This window comes from Molossus molossus, unplaced genomic scaffold (assembly GCF_014108415.1).
Source record: "Molossus molossus isolate mMolMol1 unplaced genomic scaffold, mMolMol1.p scaffold_m16_p_14, whole genome shotgun sequence".
Lineage (NCBI taxonomy): Eukaryota > Metazoa > Chordata > Mammalia > Chiroptera > Molossidae > Molossus > Molossus molossus.
Window position 1 is genome coordinate 18,769,660 of NW_023425349.1, and position 19,773 is coordinate 18,789,432.

The 19,773-nt window shown below is 56.5% G+C and overlaps 1 protein-coding gene across 2 annotated transcripts in view; it reads left to right on the top strand.

Annotated features, from left to right (window-relative positions):
- AKNA (AT-hook transcription factor) overlaps window positions 1–18,197 on the top strand; it is a 43,550-nt gene extending 25,353 nt beyond the window's left edge. The window contains exons 12-22 of one of the 2 annotated variants that reach the window (XM_036261497.1): window positions 563–1,073; window positions 1,977–2,083; window positions 2,832–3,043; window positions 4,574–4,733; window positions 7,803–7,979; window positions 8,594–8,709; window positions 9,286–9,432; window positions 11,016–11,111; window positions 12,691–12,813; window positions 13,063–13,252; window positions 17,101–18,197. In XM_036261497.1, coding sequence (XP_036117390.1) covers window positions 563–1,073; window positions 1,977–2,083; window positions 2,832–3,043; window positions 4,574–4,733; window positions 7,803–7,979; window positions 8,594–8,709; window positions 9,286–9,432; window positions 11,016–11,111; window positions 12,691–12,813; window positions 13,063–13,252; window positions 17,101–17,365 — 2,104 coding nt within the window. In that variant the 3' untranslated portion in view covers window positions 17,366–18,197. The remainder of the gene's footprint in view (window positions 1–562; window positions 1,074–1,976; window positions 2,084–2,831; window positions 3,044–4,573; window positions 4,734–7,802; window positions 7,980–8,593; window positions 8,710–9,285; window positions 9,433–11,015; window positions 11,112–12,690; window positions 12,814–13,062; window positions 13,253–17,100) is intronic. The other variant, XM_036261498.1, reaches the window with a different exon arrangement.
- The last annotated feature ends 1,576 nt before the right edge of the window (window positions 18,198–19,773 follow it).

Genomic DNA, 19,773 nt, shown 5'->3' on the forward strand with positions numbered 1-19,773 from the left:
ACGTGGTTTTCAGGAGATGCAGCATTCAGTACTGTCCTCCTCGTCAGTCTCAGACCGTCTGAGTACATCAAGGAGAGGGTCTTAGTGCTAGAATGTCTTTCTTGGCCTTCCTTTAAAGAGAGAGGGAGCCCTGGCCAGTGTGCACAGTGGTTAGAGCACTGGCCTTCCAACCAAAGGGTTGTGGGTGTGATTCCTTGTCAAGGGCACGTATCTGGGTTGCATGCTCGATCCCCAGCCCCGGATGAGGCACATGCGGGGGACAACGAATCGATGTGTCTCACGTCGATGTTTCTCTCTCTTTCTTTCCCCCTCCCTCCCTACCACTCTCTCTGGAAATCAATGGAAAAAATATCCTCAGGTGAGGATTAACACAAACAGCGAGCGAGAGAGACAGAGAGACACAAAGTGAGCAGGTAGCCGGCCCAGAGCCTTGAGCAGGCAACCCGATGTATCCAGAGAGAAGACGATAATATTGTTTTCATGTTTCTTGTGTTTATTTTTGAAGTTAGTTTCTACTTGCAATATAATGTACTGGTCTTCTGTTTCTAACGGTGACCCAAAGTCTTTCTGAGAGTTTGTGGAAACGGCCAAACGGGACGACGGGATGCCGATCCCTGAAGCCTGGAGGTGCTGCTTTAACTCATCGTTCCCTCTGTCTCCCTGTGGGGGTGGGGGTGTTTCATCGGCAAGTGCCTTGCCCAGGTCACACGGCTAGAAGGTGGCAGGACCAGAGTGGGTATCCAGGGACGTCTGATCAGAGCTTGTGCCCTGAACTGCTTGACTCCCAGGCCAGGGCTGCCCGGCTCATGCCAGGGTCTGACATCCTCTCCTCTGCCAGGGAGACTGTGGAGCAGATGGTGTCCATGAAACCAGCAGGCTTCCATGCACCCATGGCCAGAGATGGGCACCTGCTGGGCCTGGCCAGGGCCAAGGCAGCTCCTCCGGGTCCTGCTAGACCACCGCTCTCTCGGGGCACCAAGTCCGCAGCATCCCACCAGAGCAGTCTGACCAGCCTGGAGGGAAGCGGCATCTCTGAGCGCTTCCCGCAGAAGTCTGGTGGCCCCCATCTGGAGGTAGGTGTCCACAGAGGCACGGGCTCAGGACCTCAGGGCCTTTCTGCCTCCGGGCCTTTGCTCACACCATTCCTTCTGGGAACACCTGCTCCTGTGGCTGCCAGTCACAGTCCTGCCCAACGTGCAGGGCTCATGCCCAAGGCCACCTCTTTGCCTTAGCTTCCCCCACACTGTCCCTCTGCCAGGGGCTCTTGTTCCTCCTCTGACAGCTTGCAGCCCTCTGAGCCTGCTTAGCCCCCACCGGGGGCTGTTCTTGACTCCATACCCTGTTACAGGGATCACAGATCACTGTGGAAATGTGACTTATGCTATAGAATGTGACTTATTCCCAGAGACTAACACATACATGTGCACACGCACACATGCACACGTACGCACGCACGCATGCATGCAGTCCTAGTGCCAAGGTAAGGAATCCACACTAGACCGTGAACTCACGGAGGGCATGCATCCAGGTCACCCCATTCTCTCGTGCCTGGCATGTGAGGCCTGGTGTGCAGGAAGCCTTGTGGATTTCATTTTCCCCACTCATTGGGCATTTCTGCAGTTAGAAAGGACCATGGTGGCCCAGGCCCAGGCCAGAAGACATGGAAATGAGCATCCTCTTTCCTTAGTGGGACTGCCTTCTCCTCTGTCGTTCCAGCTCAGGCAACTGCAGTACCCTGCTCAGGGCCCTGGCTCCCACGCCTCAGGGAAGGGCACTTGCTCAGGGTCCTCAGCGTGGAGCCCCTGCCCTGGACCTGGTGCTCATGCTGGGTGCTGAGGGCCTGGCTGTTGGGAGCTGGGCCAGCCTCCCCGCCCGTCTGTCAGCCTCTGGAATGCGAGGCCCAGGCCAGGACTCAGTCTGTCTTCCCAGTCGGCTCAGGCACATTCCTCAGGTTTAAAGGGACCCGCCTCTTCCAGGAGTCCTGGATGGCATCCCCCGAGACAGACAGCGGCTTTGTGGGCTCGGAAACCAGCAGAGTGTCGCCCCTCACCCAGACCCCAGAGCATCGGCTCTCCCACACCAGGTACCTGGGGACCCCCCCATTGTCTCTTCCGTGCTGCACCCCGGGATAGCCTGGGAATGGAAGTACCTGTGAGCCCAGAGGGTGGGTGGTCTGGGCATCCTTGGGGCCTTCCTTTGTCCCCCAACAGTGGTTCCTTGTTCCTGTCTTACTGATGGAGGGACACTGAGGCTCAGAGAGGGAAAATGACTTGCCCAGCGTCACTCAGCCAATTAGCGACAGACTAGGAAATACACATTTGTTGAGCTAATAGCCGAGTGAATGGTGAATGAATAAGAACTGGGAAGGTGGCATGAGGTGAGCAGAAAATGAGGAGGAGGGGCAGTCAGGGTGGCTACCTGGGGAAGAGACCCCTGGAACCCAAAGGTAGGAGAGAGGATGGGGGGCTCAGGGAAGGGTGGAGAGATGGCGCCACCGTGAAGAATGATGGCCTCCAGACCCCGGGCTGGCCCCCCAGCAGGCCCACACGGCCCCCCAGCGCTGCATGGGAAGAAAGATGAGAAATTCTGTTTCTCTGTATATTTCCTAAAAGCAAAATTGAGCTTTATAATCTTGCACAGATGGGTGGACAGGTGTATGGCTTGCAGGCGATAAAGAAAGGCACATATAATCGGGATGTGTCCTCAGGAGTACTCCTATCCAGGGTGCACCCCTAAGGCAGGGGGGCATTGGTTTAGGGCATGGAGGGGCTCGGAGGCTGTGGCCTCTCTCTGTGTGATCTCAACGTGTCTTTCCTTCCATGATCCCCTAGTGCCCCAGGGACATTAGCCCAACCCTTCACTGCTTCTGTGCCCCGGGATGCAGCCTCCCACCCCCAGACCAGAGACATTCTGGTCCCCAGAAGAGCCACTGAGCCCAGAACACCCAGGAGTCGAGCCCAGAGGCACCCCTCCACCCGGGACAGTCCTCTCCACCGGAGGGTACCTATCTTCTGCCAGGAGCCGGCGCTGGCAGCCGAGACAGGTGAGTGGATGCGCCTGGGGTGACCAGGACCTGGGGTGACCAGGACCTGGGGTGACCAAATTGCCTGGATTTAAAAAAACCCAAAAACTTGCATTACCCTTTAGGATAGAAAATATGATACAGGTTCATTATAGGAGAATTTGGAATTACAGGTAGGGTGGACAAAGGGGAACAAAAAAAAAAAATACACTGAAAACTCACTGCTGACGTTTTGGTATAGACCTGCGAGGGGTGTGTGTGTGTGTGTGCGCGCGCGCGCGTGCGTGTGTGTGCGTGCAATTACATGTACTTAATTTGGAAATAGGATCATAGTATACTTGAATGTTTGATAACTTCCTTTTGTTTGTTAATCATGAACACTTTCCATGGCTATAAAATCTCTCTGTAATTTAGTTTTTTACATTTAAAAACGCACGTGAGCTTTTTACTGAAATAAAACATACAGGAAAGAACACAGATTGATGAGTTTTCCCAAAGTGAACACAGACCAAGAATCTCAGCATGATCATAGCCTCCAGATCCCCTCGAGCCCCCCCCCCCGTCGCTTCTACCCATGCCCAACGGGGCCACTGCTCTGACTTCTAAAACCTCAGACTAGCTTTGCCTCTTTCGAAGGTTCATCATTTAAACATGTTTTTAAATTAAACTTTCATTTGAAGTTTTATTAATTCTAGATTCACAAGCAGTTTTGAGAAATGATACCCTGAGACCCCATGGGCCCTTCACCCGGTTTTATCCCGTGATAACGTCTTGCAAAGTTACAGGGAAGGGTCATGGCCAGATATGGACATGGACTCAGCCCGGAGCCCTCCCGCCCCCCAGACCCCCTGTCCTCCTGCATAGACAGGCCACTGCCCTCCCGCCTCCCCTCCTCAGCTCCTGGTAACCACTAATCTATTCTCCATGTCTATAATCTCGTCATTTCTAGACTTACATAAATGGAATAGTATAATATATATCCTTTGGGGATTGGCTTTTTCCCTCAGCATAATTCTCTGAAGGTTTTTCTAGATTGTCCCATGTATCTATGCTTGTTCCTTTATCATTTGTTTTTAATGCATGGGCCAGATTAGTGGTCCTAACCTCTGGTCACCCATCCCTTTGGGAGGCCAAAGCTGTGGACATTCTCCCCCAAAACATGCGCTTAGGCGAAGGTGTGACTCCGTTGGAGGCTTCGGAGCCAATGCCAGAACAACCGTGAGGTGCACGACAGTCTGGGGACCCATGTGGGGAACAGTGTGCTCGTTGTGGGGGGGAGGGCCCTGGAGACTTGGATCTGATGCCAAAACAGTGGACTGTGAAGGGCATTCTAATTACAAGTAACGTCTCAGGCCTCGCTTAGCACCCCAAACTCTCAGCAAAAACCCCATCTTCTGGTTTTGAGGTTAGTGGGTCATTGACCCCATCAGGAACTTCATTTGTGACCTTAGCCGGGCGCTGTCTCTTCACCCCGCGTTCTTCCGCCCATACAAGTTCGTGTATTGAGTCTTCTCCATGGAAACTCACGTTGGTCTCGTTCTGCCTCCCTAGCTGTCCCTGGCTTGCAGTTGGAGGGACGAAAGCGGAACTCTGAGCAGCTTGACCCCGGCATGGAGGTCAGCCCACCCTCCACTCCGGCCCCTGCAGTCGCTGCTCTGCCCCGTGGACTGACAGACACCCCCCCAACCCTCCTCACCAGGACCGGGCGAGAGTAAGTCAGACCTCAGGCACCGCAGATTCAGGGTCGTCGGAGATGAGAGCGTGGAGCCCGAGGGAGGCAGGGGCTCGCTCAGCCTTCACATCCAGTGGGGGCTGTGCTGGGGCCGAGGGACACAGGTGTCCCGCCTCCCAGCCCGTTTCTGCGGGACCTCATTTGTCCAGACCTTGAAGACCCGTCTCCACCAGTGGGAAATGACCTAGAGGTTCCCCTTTCTGGTGCAGAAACCTCTCTTCCTGCCCCCCAACCTTTTCCTTCCAGGACAGGTCTGCACTAGCCAGGGCTATGTTTTCTGCAGTTCATGCGTTCATTGTATGAACTGAGAAGAGGTTGTTTTTCAGGTCTCTCCTTTTAATTCAAGCACAGTTTTTCTACTAAGGAAGTTGCTCCTTGCTTGGTTGAGCAGACATGGGAAGATGTTGGGCAGCCCTCTTACCTCTCCTCTGAGCACTTTGTTCAAGGATCAATCACATGCCTTTGTGGATTTGGGGTGTGTGTCCCAGAATCCTGGGATGCCCTGGGGAGAGCTTTGCAGTAACCATCCCAAACCTCTGTGGCTTGGGCAATCATGGGGCCGTCTGTCATGTTGTCCAGTGTCAGTCAGGTCCAGCTGCTGGCTTTGGCTTCCAGGTCTGCGTTTAGTAAGTACTCCTGTGGTCTCCCTGACATCAGCATAGGAATTAGAGGCTTAGGAACATTACAGTGGACAAGACACCGCACTTAGCCTTATACGGCTCACCATTATGTAAAGGCGGACAACGAAACAGGTGGTCCCTCCCGAAGTGGGCTAAGTACAATGATGTAGAGGCTCGAAGGACTGTTGAAACACAGAGAAGGGGCATTTAGCTCAGTTGGAGGCTTCAGGGAGGACTTCCTGGAGGAAGTGGAATCTCAGCTGAGACCAGAGGAAGAGGCATGAAAGAGTATCACCCGCAGAGGGAAGAGCATGTACAAAGGACCTGAGGTAGCAGGCACTGTCTCCTCTGAGGAGTCGAATGCTCATTCTAGCCAGATCCTTGAGTGTGAGGTGATGGGTGTTGAGCAGTAAAGGCAGAGAGTCGATGCGGAGACTGGTAGGGTGGGGTGGGGGGGATCTTGGAGGGCCTCAGATGCCATGGTCAGAGGTTTGTGGTGGCTGGGCTCAGAGGTGTTCATTGCATATTCATGAATGCATGCAGACCCCTGAGCACAGTGAGGGGTTTTAAGCAGGGGAGTGGTGTGGTCAGGTACGGTTCAGAAAGAGTTGTCTGGGTGCTACAAGAGTGAGAATGGAGGCTGAGGAACTACCTCCTCCAGGAGAGAGATGGGGTGGGGGCGGCGGGAGGAAGGAGGAGGAGGCTGAGGAACCACCTCCTCCAGGAGAGAGATGGGGTGGGGGCGGCGGGAGGAAGGAGGAGGAGGCTGAGGAACCACCTCCTCCATGAGAGAGATGGGGTGGGGGCGGCGGGAGGAAGGAGGAATGCATTAGAGAAGAGCTATTTAGGCGTTGGGCCCACAGGACTTGGTCGTTGGTTAACTTTAGGGGGTGTTCAAAGAAGGAAAAGAGTCTAGAATGACTGATTTTTGGCTGGCCACAGTTGGATGTTGATACAGAGATGGGGAACTGGAGGGGAAGAGAGTTTACAGGGGAAGATGAATGTAAGTGTCAGCTGAGCCCCTAAAGAACTATCAGGAAAACTGAGGTCCCGATGCAGAGTGACCCCCAAGTGGGTGCTCCAGTCCCATGCCCTCGTTCAGGGGCCTGGGGCAGGAAGCAGAGCTGCCCGGGTCCGCACGCCCAGGAGCCTGGCCCTGCCTTCCGGGGGTTAACTGGTGCCGGGCTCTCCTGCAGCCACCGCCTCTCCTGCAGGCCCTGGAAACCCAGCAGGCGTCTCCCTGGGGATTGCCAGGGAAACCGCCTGCCCTCCCTGCCCTCCGACGCACAGGGCGCTGGGGCAGACTAGAGCGAGAGAGAGGCCTCCCACTCCATCGGCACACTTACCTGAGAGCTCCTGTTTGCTGGAGGCGGTGCCAGGAGACACCCATGGGTCCAGGGGCCGCCAGGCAAGAGCTGACCTGAGGGGGGCCCTGCCCCGGAAGGGGCCCCAAGCAGCGGACGGAGAGCCCACAGCAGCCTGGAGAATGGCCAGGCCGAACCCCTGTGACACTGTTGGGGTTGGAGGGAGGTTGGAGGGGGGAGTTTCTGGGTGGGATTGTCTGCACAATGCCAGTGACACCCCCAGAATGAGCCTGGAGCTCTGGGCTGGACGGTGAGAAATGCAAACAGTGCTTACTCCCGGGTGCTAGCGGCCGAATGAGGTCGCGCTGTGTGAGTCCAGCCGTTCCCAGAGCATCTGCGAGGCGGGAGGGTCTCGGCAGTGGTGAGACAGGGAGCCTGCTTCTCGCCTGCCAGGGCCCACTGTCCGGCCGGGAGGCAGGTGGACAAGCATCGTCTACCAGGAGGGAGAGATGGGCTTGGACAACATAGGGAGCGCTGGGGGTAACCCAGGAGGGAGAGGCTGGGCCCCGATGGGAAGGGGCCGGGCCTGGACAGACGGTGAGGATTTCTACAGACAGGGAGGAAGGGAGGGCAGCCCTGGGCCGAGGCAGGTCAGAAGTCCGATTTTAAAGAGGAACGTCAGCCAGTGCCCTCTGCCTTTGCACCCTGGTCTCTGTCTTGAGAACTGGGCCCTGGTGGTTCAGAGCAGCACTCAGAGGCCCTGCGTGTTAGGACGGTGAACCTCAAGGAGACGGCTGCTTCGTTCGCCGGTTGTGCAGGACACGAACTCGGGGCGGTTCGAGATGTGCAGCAAGGCCCCGTCGGGTGGCTCACTTGGTGGGAGCTTCGTCCCCATACACCAAGGTTGGGTTCAGTTCTCGGTCAGGGCACAACATATAAGAAACAACCGATCGATGCATAAATAAGTGAAACAACAAATCGATGTTTCTCTCTCTCTCAAAAAAAAAAATGTAGCTAGAAAAGCGGACTCACAGGGAAGTTCTAGCATCAAATAGCAGCAGGGTGGGGTCCTGAGCCTCCTGGGAAGGGATGGAGGCTCTCCATCGTCGTTGCTCTCCCCCCAGCCAGGCCATCCGCGAGCTGCAGGACGAAGTGTCCCGACTCCGGCTCCGGCTGGAGGACAGCCTGCATCAGCCACCCCAGGGCAGCCCCACACGGCCAGCGTCCACCTTCCACCGCCCCGCCCGGGCCCGGGACCGGCCAGCAGATTCCCCAGCTGCCTGGGGCTCCCACTGTGGCAGGTGGGTGACCCCGAAACCCCCACGCTTGTGCCCTGGTGGCAGCACCGAAGCTATACGTGGCCGGCTCTCCCCAGACATGTGGGCACAGGCACAGCTGCACCCCTCTCTCATTCATTCGCTCAATCATTCATTCACCCTTACTTATATTTTCATACTGTGTCTTGAAGCATAAAAATACAGTGCACATGTATGTTCATAATGAAGTCTGATACCATGAAGATCCCTGGACTCACCACCATCTGAAGAGCTCACTTTCAGGACCCTGACCCTCTCCCCGACTTGCTCATCAGACACTCGTCCATGCTGATACAAAAGTAGCTGACTTGGAATGGTCCCTGGGAGGACACTGGGCTAAAGATTTTGTGGACCTCTTGTCACTAACCCTTCCAGCCACCCTCTGAAGTAATTGCTCTTATCATCCCCATTTGACAGATGAGGAAACTGAGGGTCACAGAGACCAGAGCCATCTTCTGTGGTTCTGACTCCAGGGTCTGTAGTCTGGACTCCTGAGCTCTCCTCCTCCCATTACAAGTATTTCTCTGGGTTGACATTATCTTCAGTGATGTCATCACCTCATCCGATGACATCAGTTCTCTCTGTCTCTCTTTTTCCAGTAAATCCACAGAGAGGTTGTCCAGTGAGCCTGGAGGTGCAGAGCAAGCTGTCCCCACAGGAAGGCGGCGAGCCAGGTCCTCCTCGGTGCCTCGGGAGGTGCCCCGACTGTCCTTGAGTAAGTGACCTCCTGCCAGGACTGATTTCTGGAGGCTGCAGCGGGGCAGGTTGGTGCAGTGGTCAGGGCCGCGGCAGCGGGCTTAGACAAACCCTGAGCGGCGTCCGCGTGCGCTTTGGGCGGTGGTGGAGTCTGAGGCACAGCGCGCTTCCAGTGAGCTCGTCCATCAGGGCTTGCACACCACCTCGCTTACTCTTCCCTGCAGGTGGGTCCTGTTGTCCACCTTCTGCAGATAAGGACACCCAAGCCCCGAAGTGCAGGGGACTCGCCTAAGTAACACTGCTCTGGAATCAGGGGCCGGGTTCAGCCCAGCTCACTCCTTCCTGGCCGTGTGACCTTGGCCCCGCCGTTTACCATCCCACGTAGTTAACGGGACAACTGGCATTGCCGGAAAGATAGCACCTGCTTCTGGAATTGCCAAGGGGTGCAGGACACGGTGCATGCAGTGTCCAGACCAGGGCTGAGCAAAAGGCAGGGGTCCGAAGTGTCCGCTTTGTTCCTAAGGGCTGGATCTGGGGTTAGATACACTACTGCCCCACTGCCTGCCGCTCTGATGCCACCCTCGTCCCACCCCAGGTTCCGAATCTGAGCCAACCTCCCCCTGGCTGTTCGCTGAGAAGGGCAGGACCACGAAGGACAGCCCACAGGCAGCCCGGGACAAAGTGAGAGGACTGCGCAGCACCGGACGGCCAGACAGGGTCACCTTCCGGGGCCATTATACAGGTGGGCCGGCAGGGCTGTGGTCTCCCCTGTCACGAGAAGCCTTTTCCTCTTAGCCCTTCAATATGATCGTTTCTGCAAGTTCTGTGACACGAACAACTTCGGGGAGCGTTGCCTCTGTGAACCTGGGCATTTGTTCATTCGCTCATCCAGCAAACAGTTCCTGAGGCCTCCCTCTGCGGGGGCTCGTGCGTGGGTCTGGGGAAGCCCGTTCAGCTGGTCGCCACTGGAGAGGCTGATGAAGCGCCTGCTGTTTGCAGGACCTGGGCTGCTGGTGAACACGGAATCGTTCACTCCTGGCCGACCTCCAGGTCCGACTCTCCGGGGGCCCCGCGTCTTATGAACGGGGCACCTGGCACCTGATAAGCTTGAGATGACACATAGTAGGATTTCAAAGTGCTTAACACTGAGACAAAGACGGACAGGGCCCGCTCTCACGAACCTGACTGCCTCGCGGAGAGGACGATGGCCAGCGAGCGTTCGTAGTACATGTGTGCATAACTAGAGCAAGGACGTAAGGACTCGGCTCTTACCCACACCTCACTGGGACGGAGAGTGGCTAACCTCAGAGCCATTCGGCTGAGTGCTGGGGACAAGGCAGGAAACGAGACACGTGTCTTGCCCCCGTGGAGTGGACAGTGGCCAAGGAGTCACAAGTGAGAACCACAGAAAGTCCAGGGGACCCCAGTGCAACACACAGAGTATAAAGTGGGAACCCCACATGGCAAAGGAGAGAAAAATGATCAATAATCAGGCAGCATTCGGATCTTATTTGAGACTCAGGGATGGACGAGGATCTGAGAGTCTGACCAGCTTTCTGATAACACCGAGTGCTTTTCATCTATCTGCCAGGCACTGGGCAGCCGCCCTCACTGGCGCGGCCCGTCAGTCCTGCTGACAAGCCCAGGAAGCCCTGTGACTCTCCTCAAACAGCCCCTCGGAGCACAGGGAGAAAACGCCGCTGACCCCGTGCACAGGCCGTTCCCATCCCGACCAGCCAGTGGGGTCTGGGGAGAGTGGTGACACTACTGGTCACTGCTTAGCATGTCTCCCTGGCTTGCTTGCAAATGCCAACAGCCTGGGTTTGTCGATTGCTCTGTATATGGAGGACTAGGCAGGTGGTACCTAGAGGATCTGAGATGAAAGGAGTCTGAGAGAGCTCACCATAAACAGAAAGACCAGTGTGTCTTTGTGGACATGCACAGATACATTTATATATACTCATTTATGCTCATGTATCGTGTGTGTACATGCACCATAGAAAGAGAGAGACTATTAAAACCATTTGGGAGCCTGGTCAGTGTGGCTCAAGTGGATTGAGTGTCACCCCATGCATCAAGAAGTCACCAGTTCCATTCCCAGTCAGGGCTCGATCCCCAGTAGGGGGCGTGCAGGAGGCAACCAATCTGTGTTTCTCTCTCACATCGATGTTTCTCTCTCTCTCCCTCTCCCTTCAAAAAAAATCAATGAAAACATATTTTTTTAAAAATCATTTGGAAGGGAGAGGAGAGAGGTCACTTACTAAATCCCTGCTCAGTTCTGTGGCCATGTGGAGAGCCAACGCTGACTGTTCTGTTCGCCCCCAGGCCAGGAGTACCACGTTCTGACCCCCAAGAGTGCCCCAGGAGGCAGTGACCCAGTCTCCTGTCCCCACTGCCAGCCTGTTAGGACGCAGGATGCAGGTAAGGGTGGCAGCAGCCAGGGCGGTAGGCTGCAGCTTCTCTCTGGGGCGGGTACGTCGGCAGGCGTGGGCCTGCCCTGAGCTCGCAGGCAGGTCAGAGGTACAGACAAGGGAACCGCATTTTTCGGGATTCTCAGGCCTCCCAGGGTGTCCTGCCCTCACGCCTGGTGCTCCAGGTGCTGCTGTCTGAAGCCACCCTCCTTGACCTTGGCATGGAGAAACCATGGACGTGATTAAAGAAGTTTCTGAAGGGTCCTACAGGAGGGAGCGGGGCAGCAGAGGGGCTGGCAACAGTGATGATGTCGTCTGTCCCCTTCACCTTCCCTCCATTCCATGTCCTTTCCCCCCCACACAACAGGGAAGAGTAGCGGGGAGAGCAGTGGCCTGAGAATATAGACACTGGGTTCTAGTCCCAGTTCTACCACTGACTTGCTGTGTGACCTTAGGCAAGTTCCTTAACTTCTCTGAGCCTCAGTTTCCAAATACATAATGAAAGGGTTAATAATGGGCTCTGGGGACCTTTAAGCAATGATGATAATGATGGAGCTTTCATTTATTAAGCCTGAACTATATACAGGACATCATGCTAAGGGTTTTACAAACATTAGCCCTCACAATTCTATGAAGTGGGTTTTTCCCATTTTATTATTATGGCCATTTTATGAGTGAGGTCAAGAGAGGTTAAGTAACTTGTCCGAGAGCATATAGCTTACCAGTGGTAGGGCCAGAATTTGAACCCAGGTCTTTGTAGCTGCAGAGCCCTGGTACTTCACTGTGTCTCTCTGCCTTTGCTAGAGTTCCAGTAGTCCTCTCCATTCATCCATCCATCCATCCATTTATTCATTCATTCATCCATTCATTCATTCATCCATTCATTCATTCACTCACTCGCTGGCTCGCTCACCACTTTCCCATCCTGGGCCCGGAGCCCTGTCCCCATGGAACTCCCAGCCAAGCAGACAATGACAGAAAGGCATGGTCAGAGCTGGGGGGGGCACAGGCTGCTGGAGCACACGTAACTCAGCCTGGAGGGACGGGGGTTCCCCAGAGGGAGCGATGGCTGAGCCCTGGAACTGGCCCAGAGGTGGCATGAGGATTTGCGTGGGAGAGAAAAAGGTGACCCTCTCTCCTCCTGCTAGCTGGGCAAGTATAGGCTTCCACTGACCCCTCTGGTGCCGGGACCATTGTGGGGCACTCCCACATGGAGAACGGCCTGTCACTGGAGGAAGGACCATAGGTGCTGGCTGCAGTCAGGAGAGCTGGGCTTGGGATCAGACGGGACCCCGCTTCCCAGCCCTGGGTCCTTGGAGCTCAGCGTCCCCTCCGCCAGGCGGGGTAGTGGCTAGCCCAGTGGCTCGCTGGATTTGATGGAATAACACGACATTCTGAGCAGAGGACCCAGCTTATTCAGTGTGGCCTCTCACTGTCACGCCTGCCAGCGTGCGCTGTCACCCGAGGAGGCACTTTGTCTCCAGTGCACGGTTCCTGGGCCTTCAGGGCTTTGGGAGGTCTGTGGGGGAGGCTCCAGGCCTGGCGATTCGGACGTGACCCTCCCCTGACGTCTCTTTCTCATCTTCCAGGGGGTGCTGTCAGCAAGGACCCGCTAGGACTGTCTTCCACTGGTGCCCTGCGATGTCCCCTGTGTGGCCGAGTTGAGTCCTCCCCAGAGGCAGATGGCCCAGGCCCAGACCCATCCGCCTCTGGTAGGGACAGATGCCCAGTCTCTTCCCAACTCTCCCTGATGCGGGTTCGGGCCCAGGTGGGATTAGCAGGGGGCTGCTCCCCTCAGTCTGAGCTGGAGCACGCTGGGCAGAGGGTTCGCTTCCCAAGGCCGGCACGCCCTGCTGGCCAGCCGGAGTCCGGCTCTAACAGGCAGAGCCCGGACGGGCCCTCTGCTGTCTGCTAGATCTTCCCAAGCGGTCAGACTGTGTCTCTGTGTCCTTCCACGACAGGGGCAGAAAAGGCCACCACAAGGAGGAGTGCACCTTCAACGTCCAGCCCCAAGCACAGGAGCAAACGGGCGGCGGCGCCCCAGCCGCCCCCTGGACTGTGGTATCTGGCTGCTGCGCCGTCGGTACCAGTCCCTGCTGCTTTTGCCTACGTCCCCTCGGTTCCCGTCACGCCTTACCCACCAGCCCCTGTGTAAGGACCTTCCTTCCCACCCCCCAGACTCCCTGTTCGAACTGCTTAATGACTAGTATCGGGACCTGTGTCAGGCAGCTGGGACCTGGGCCTCGTGTGTGGTGCATAGAACAAATCTGACCCTCGGAAGTCACCCCACACACCCCGATGGCTCCCCGTGCACCAGGGAGAGTGCTCAGCCCTGGGGACTGCGCAGCAAAGGGGCCTGGCAGAGATCTCTGCCTTCTGGGGCACACGCCTCGTGGGGTCGAACCCTAATCATTTTCCACTTCCTTGTGGTCTTTGCAGTGAGCAAGTCATATGCACTCACTTTAAAAAAAATAGACTTTTTTCGAACAGCTTTAGATTTAGAGATATTGAGCCGATAGTACGGAGTTCCCATGTAACCCCCAACACACACAGGTGCCCCCATTATCCACATCTTACATTCATATGATGCTTTTTACAGTTAGCGAACCAAGGTTAATACCTTATTATTAACTAAGGTCCGTCGTTGAGTCAGGCTTCTTGAGTGTTTATCTAAAGAGCTTTTCCTGTGCCAGGACCCCATCCAGGACCCCACATCCCTTTAGTCGTTCTGTCCCCGAAGGCTCCTCAGGGCTGCAGCAGCCCCTCAGGCCTGGTCTCTGACGGCCTGGCCGGTGTGAGGACTGGTCAGGCATATGGTAGGACGAGCGCTTCCTGTTAACGTGGACTCAGATGGGACATCAGTCGGGACAGGAAAGACATCGCTGTGGAGGCAGAAGCTCGGTTTCAGGTCGGAGCCGTGCGGGAATCCCGTCTGCCACTCGAACTCGTGCCGTGGCCTGGGTGAAGCCCCTTCCTCGCAGAGCCTCGACTTCCCCGTCTGCTAACTGGGGTGATCGTCTCCGTCACACCCGCTGTGTGAAGGTGGAATGGAGCACATGGCGGAGCCACCGGGGTGTTTGAGGGGTTTTCAGCGGGTGCTGGGGTGCTCACTGCTGAATAAGTGGCAGCTTGGCCGTCGAGCAGGTACAACAGTGTATTTAGCAAGCAGGAAAGTGAGTAGAAGGAGCTTTGGTATGACAGGTTGTCCAGGGAAAAGAGCCTGCAATTAGACTTGCTTGTTTGTCCTGCCCATGATCACCTAGCTCTGTGCCTCAGTTTCCCCCACTGTAAAATGAGTCAGTCGGGACCCTTCGCCAATGGCGTGTCGTCAGACGCCTGTGTGCGCAGTGAGGGCAGTCATTGCGAGGGCTGGCACCCGGTGGGGGCCGGGGCTCGAGGCCCCGTCGAGCCCCAGCCCCCACGAGGCTCCGGCCTGCCCTGGGCGGCGTCTGGGCGTCTCCGAGGACCTCCTGCTCCGGCAGCTATGAGAGGCCCTGCTGTGCGCTCAGCCTCCGGCAGCGGTTAGAAACATCTGCGTTCTCTGACTCACCGGCAGGAACGCCTCACCTGGAACCTGCTGGCCCAGGAGAAGCTCTGAGTGCCTGCGGTCACCATGGGTCCCTGTGTCTGTGGCCCCCATATTCTTCCAGGCTCAGACCTTTGGGCAGAACTAACCAGCTTGCTGTCCGCGGGCTTGGATGGGCCACGGGGAGGAGAAAGGCCCTGGGCTTTAGTGCCGGACAGACCTGGGCCGCGGCAGCCCTGTCATCTTGGGCAGGTCACTTTGTTCCTCTGTGCAATGGACTGTGGTGAGGAGTAAATGAACTAATGTATGGACAGTCCATGCTTCAGAGAGGGTGGCCAGTGACCTTAGTGCCTCCAGTGCTGCTGGAACTTGGGCTGATGACGCCGGCAAGTTTCTCCAGCTGCCGGATTGCACGTGCTCAGAGGCCCAGGCCTGTGCGCCCTGAGAAAGCTGAGCGGGCGTGTGCTGCCACCTAGTGGCCTGCTGCCTGATAGCCCCTGCCCCAGAGGCTTTCTCTAGCCAGGAGGGCGGGCTGGGTTTTGTTTTTGTAGCTTCTGCCATGGGGAAAATTTTGGGTAAGTCTCTGGCCAAGCTGGTCATCAAATTATCAGAAGGTAGGGGTGTGTGGGAACTGAGGGTTCCCCGAAGGGGGAATTGGATTCAAGAAGCTCCTTTATTGTCGATTAGGTTCAGGTGATATGTCTCAGCATCTACTGGGTGCTAATTAGCTCTGAAGGTGAATCCAGCACGGCCCTTCACTCTCGGACCGGGGGTCTCCCTCGCTGACATTGAGTACTTACCCTGGCCAGGCAGCTCACAGAACTGTTCACCTTCCTTTCTTCTTGGATCCACCCTGGGAGGTGGTGTAGGTGAGGGAACCGAGCCCTGACAAAGTGCAGAGGCCTGGCCAGGGCCCTGTGGCTGGACAGGCGGAGTGACTGGCCTCTGGGGCTGCCGCCCGCATCATCATCTCGCTTCTCCGAGTTCGCTCGTCTGTGAAAGACGCATAATCGAACTGGCCAAATAGAGTGGTGCCGATCAAGCAGCCGTCTCAGGGCCTGGCACCTGGGTTCCGAGGAGGAGGGTCCCGGCCCAGCTACACTGTTTCACCGTTTGGGGGAACTGCCAGACTGTTTCCAAAGTGCCCGCACCATCTTACAGCCGAGGGCGAGGGTTCCAGTCCCCCCATGTCCTCGCCAGCGCGCGTTCCTGCCTCTGACCTGGGCCGTCCCTGCGGGTGTGGACGAGGCGAGGTGGCCTCGCAGGTGGTCTTGACCCGCATCTTCCTCGTGGCTCATGGTGTTGGGCAACGAGTACCTGAAAAGGTGTCGCTGGCCACTTGTATGTCATCTTTGGAGAGACGTGTGTTCGGATCCTAGCAAAGCCCTTTGTATGCTGTATAGTCGTGCAAGTCAGAAAGTGGAGGGTCAGGAATAAGACCAGGGTTTACAGTGTGCCCACGAATGACTCCGGCCAAGCCCCGAACCGGCCCCTGCTGTATGTCGGAGAAATGCTTCTCTGGCCCCTCTCTTCCACACACTTGACTCCGCGACACAGGAGCTGCCCTCCTCTTGCCCTCGTTGTGCCCATAGCTGGTTTCTTTGAACCCTTACCTGAAGGCAGTAGTCACTCCTTAGAGGAATTGCTTCCCCTTGTGGTTCGTCAACCTGTCTTCCCAGGCACTTTATTGATTTTAGAGACAGAGGAAGGGAGAAGGAGAGAGAGAGAAACATCAATGAGAGAGAACATCGATAGGCCACCTCCTGCATGCCCCCCACTAGGGATTTGGCCCACGACCTGGGCATGTGCCCTGACCGGGAATGGAACCGGTAACCTCTTGGTACTTGGGTCGACGCTCAACCACTGAGCCACACCGGCCAGGCTTCCCCAGCACTTTAAAACAACACCCTGTGTCCCTGCAGCACCAGGCTGGGAAGAACCCCTTTCTACCTGCTGCCTGATGAGTAAAACCAGACCTTCCCACTCCTGCAGAACCTAATTATTAGGAGCACATTCTCCAGTGCTCCACACCGGCAAGGGGACACCCCTATATTCCCTGTCCGAAGAAGGGGGTTTGCTGCAGAGCTTTGGGTGATCCCGGTCTCCCCCAGATCTGGCTTTCGAATGAGAAGCTCAAGAAGGCGGCAGGGTCTGTGTTCACGCTCCATTGCAACCCCAGGGCCTAGCACACTGGCTGGCACACAGCATGTGGTCGCTGAATATCTGTGCAGTGAATGGGTGGATTGAACCAACCATTTCTGAGCACCTGTTCCGGGTCAGGCACTGTGCTTCCTTTATCCTTGCAACACATCCCTTGAAGTAAGTGTTTATTGTTGTCATTTTAGAGACGAGGAAACAGAGCCAGAGAGTAGGGCCCAGTGGCCAGTGGGGGCTCAGAGTGGGGTGGTTACAAACCCAGGCTCTGGGGCTGCACCCAGCCCCCTCGGTGGTTAACGATGCGCTTTCCTCTCAGGTTCTATACGCCTCCAGGAGGACCTACCTCAGCCCCCTCAGCCCGAGCAGCTGCTGAGTGGCCCCCGGAAGCCCCCTCTCGGCCAGCTAGAGGACACCGGCATTCCATCCAGCTGGACCTGGAGGACCTGGAGGAGCTCAACAAAGCCCTGAGCCGAGCCGTCCAGGCGGCCGAGAGCGTCCGCTCCACCACCAAGCACATGAGCCGCTCCCTGTCGGCTGACCTGCGCCAGGCCCACAGCCTGCGGGGCTCCTGCCTCTTCTGATGGCACTGGGGGCTCAGAGGCAGGTGGCGGGCAGCCTGCCTGTCTCCCCGGAGGCCCCGGAGGCCCCTCATCAGTTCTCCAGCACAGGCCCTGCCTGCTCAGTCTCAGTGTTTGCAAAATGGAGGGGCCCTGGTCATCAAGAGAAGTCACTGCCCAGGGCACCAGCTCCTGAAGGAGGTGCTGGGACCAAGGCCACCTGCTGTCCAGATGCAGTCTCTGGGAGTCTCCTGCACCTGTCCACCTCCGGCTAATAATATGTATTTTATATACTGATGGACGGATAGTTTTTCAACAGGAGTTTTCCTGGGCTCGGATCCTCCTTAGGAAGCCCGAGAAGGGATGGGGCCCGGGCTCGGCGCAGACCCGCCCACCTGCCTGTGCCAGCCACTTGGGAGTAGACATCTCTGGAAAGACATGGCTGGGGGTCTTTCCTCTGCTGGCTGAGGTGGGACACTTTGGGACCATTGGGATATCTTAGGACGCCAGCCCCAGGCTGACACACGCCTGGCTTCTCCGTGGTTGGAGCAGCCTGTCCCCGGGGCCTGCTAGAATGGAGACACCCCAGGGCGTGGTCCACCGTGGCCCCTCTCAGTACCTCATCTCGAGAACCCCGCTGTCCGGAGACCCCTGTGGAATGGCCGTCGCCCCGCGGCCAGGCTGGCTCCGGTCCCCCGCCCTGCAGCAGCGCGTACCTCAGCTTTTCTGGAATGTGTGTGCGTCGTGATATTTGTATATTTGAGGCATTTAAAAAGTCTATTTTCGTTATGAGGACAAATGAAGAATGAATATTGATCTTACAGAAAAAAAGAAAAGCCAAAAAAAAAAAAAAAACCAACAACAACCTAAAAGCATTCCCAAAGTTGCCGTGTCTGTGGTGTGTCATTGACTTGTAGTTTCTGAAAGCAGTTTGGTGGGGTGGCAGGTGGACGCAGAGCCCCCGCCCGGGGACCTGGCGGGTGCACGTTTCCAGGCTCACCCTGCCTCCTCCCAGTGGCTTCTGTTTCTCCAACTTTCCCCTCCACCTGGCAGAACCATAACCCTCGAGCGCAGGGACCTGCCCGAGAGGCCATCTGGCCAAATCCCTTTTCATTGAGGCCAGAGACGCAGCAGATTGCTGTCTGCAGAGCATGAGACTGGACTCTCTTTCCAGTGCTCCTCCCGGCAGCAGACAGCGGCGGGGGCTGCCCTGCACTGAGCACCTGCCGGACACGTCCTTGAGCTAAGTGCTGAGCAAGGCGTGCCCCACCCTGCGCACACCAGCCTCCGTCCCCACTGTACTGACGAGGGGACTGAGCCCCGGTGGGTTACCTGCCCAAGTTCTCGGTGGTCTGACTCCAAAGTTTATATTCTCTGTTACTGATTCTCTCTGCCTAAATAGCCATGATGTCCCCCACCCCCCAGCTCCTCCCGGGGCTGCTTCATCGCCGATCCTCCCCTCTCGTTTCGCTTCTCCCCGACCCCCAGGACCCATTTTTATTTCATTTTCAGCTCCTTCTCGGTAGAGTTGAAAATGTCATCGCATTGACAGTAACACTGAGATGGAGAGATTTCTCGTAGGTTCTGAGCCTGCGGGTCCACACCCTTGGTGCCAAGAGGCTGTCCCGTGGTTATCGGGATGGGAAGGGGGAGCCCAGGGTGGGAGCTCAGGTCAGCGCCCCCCGCCTCAGTCCTCTGGGCGCAGTGGTGACTCCAGCTTTGAGCAAAGGGCACCGGAGTCTTGGGTCCCTGGAACCTGGCTCTTTGGAGGCTGATGTCGTGTGAGTCACAGGACTGGGCGCTAGGGGCCAGGGTTATGGTCTTGCTGTCCAAGAAGGAAGGCTTGGGCCACTCATGGAACTTTCTGAACAATTCAGCCCCAACTTCTCTGCCACCCGAGCGGTGCCGCTTGCCGCACATGACCATACATCACGAAGCCGCCGGGTCTGGGAGGAGGCTGCTTTTTCCTGCTGAACTGGCTTCAGGGGCTGGGTTGTCTCTTCCACTCCTGGGCCTCAGTCATGGCCCCTTCTCTAGGCTCAAACACAGCTGCAAGATAGCTGGTTTCTGGGGGCCAACCTCAATCCTAGGTGTCGTATCCTCCTCCTGGTGTTGGGTGGGAACCCTGAGGATACTACCTGGTGTTGTGGTGCGACAGTCAAAGAAAGACCACTAGAGAATTGAAGTCTAAATAAGAGCCGTTTATTAGCCGGCCGGCGTCTGATTCTGAACAGCCCTGAGACAGAGTCTTCGGAAATCAGCCCTGACCGCCTTACACACACACCTTTAAAAGCTTAAAACCAGTATGCACTGGGGCATAGCAAGCATGTGCAGAAGTGAAAATACAGGTAGGCAGTTGGCTAACCTGGCTAACCAGGGAACCTGACATTTCTTGGTCCAGTGTCTGGGAACCTGACATTTCTTGGACATTT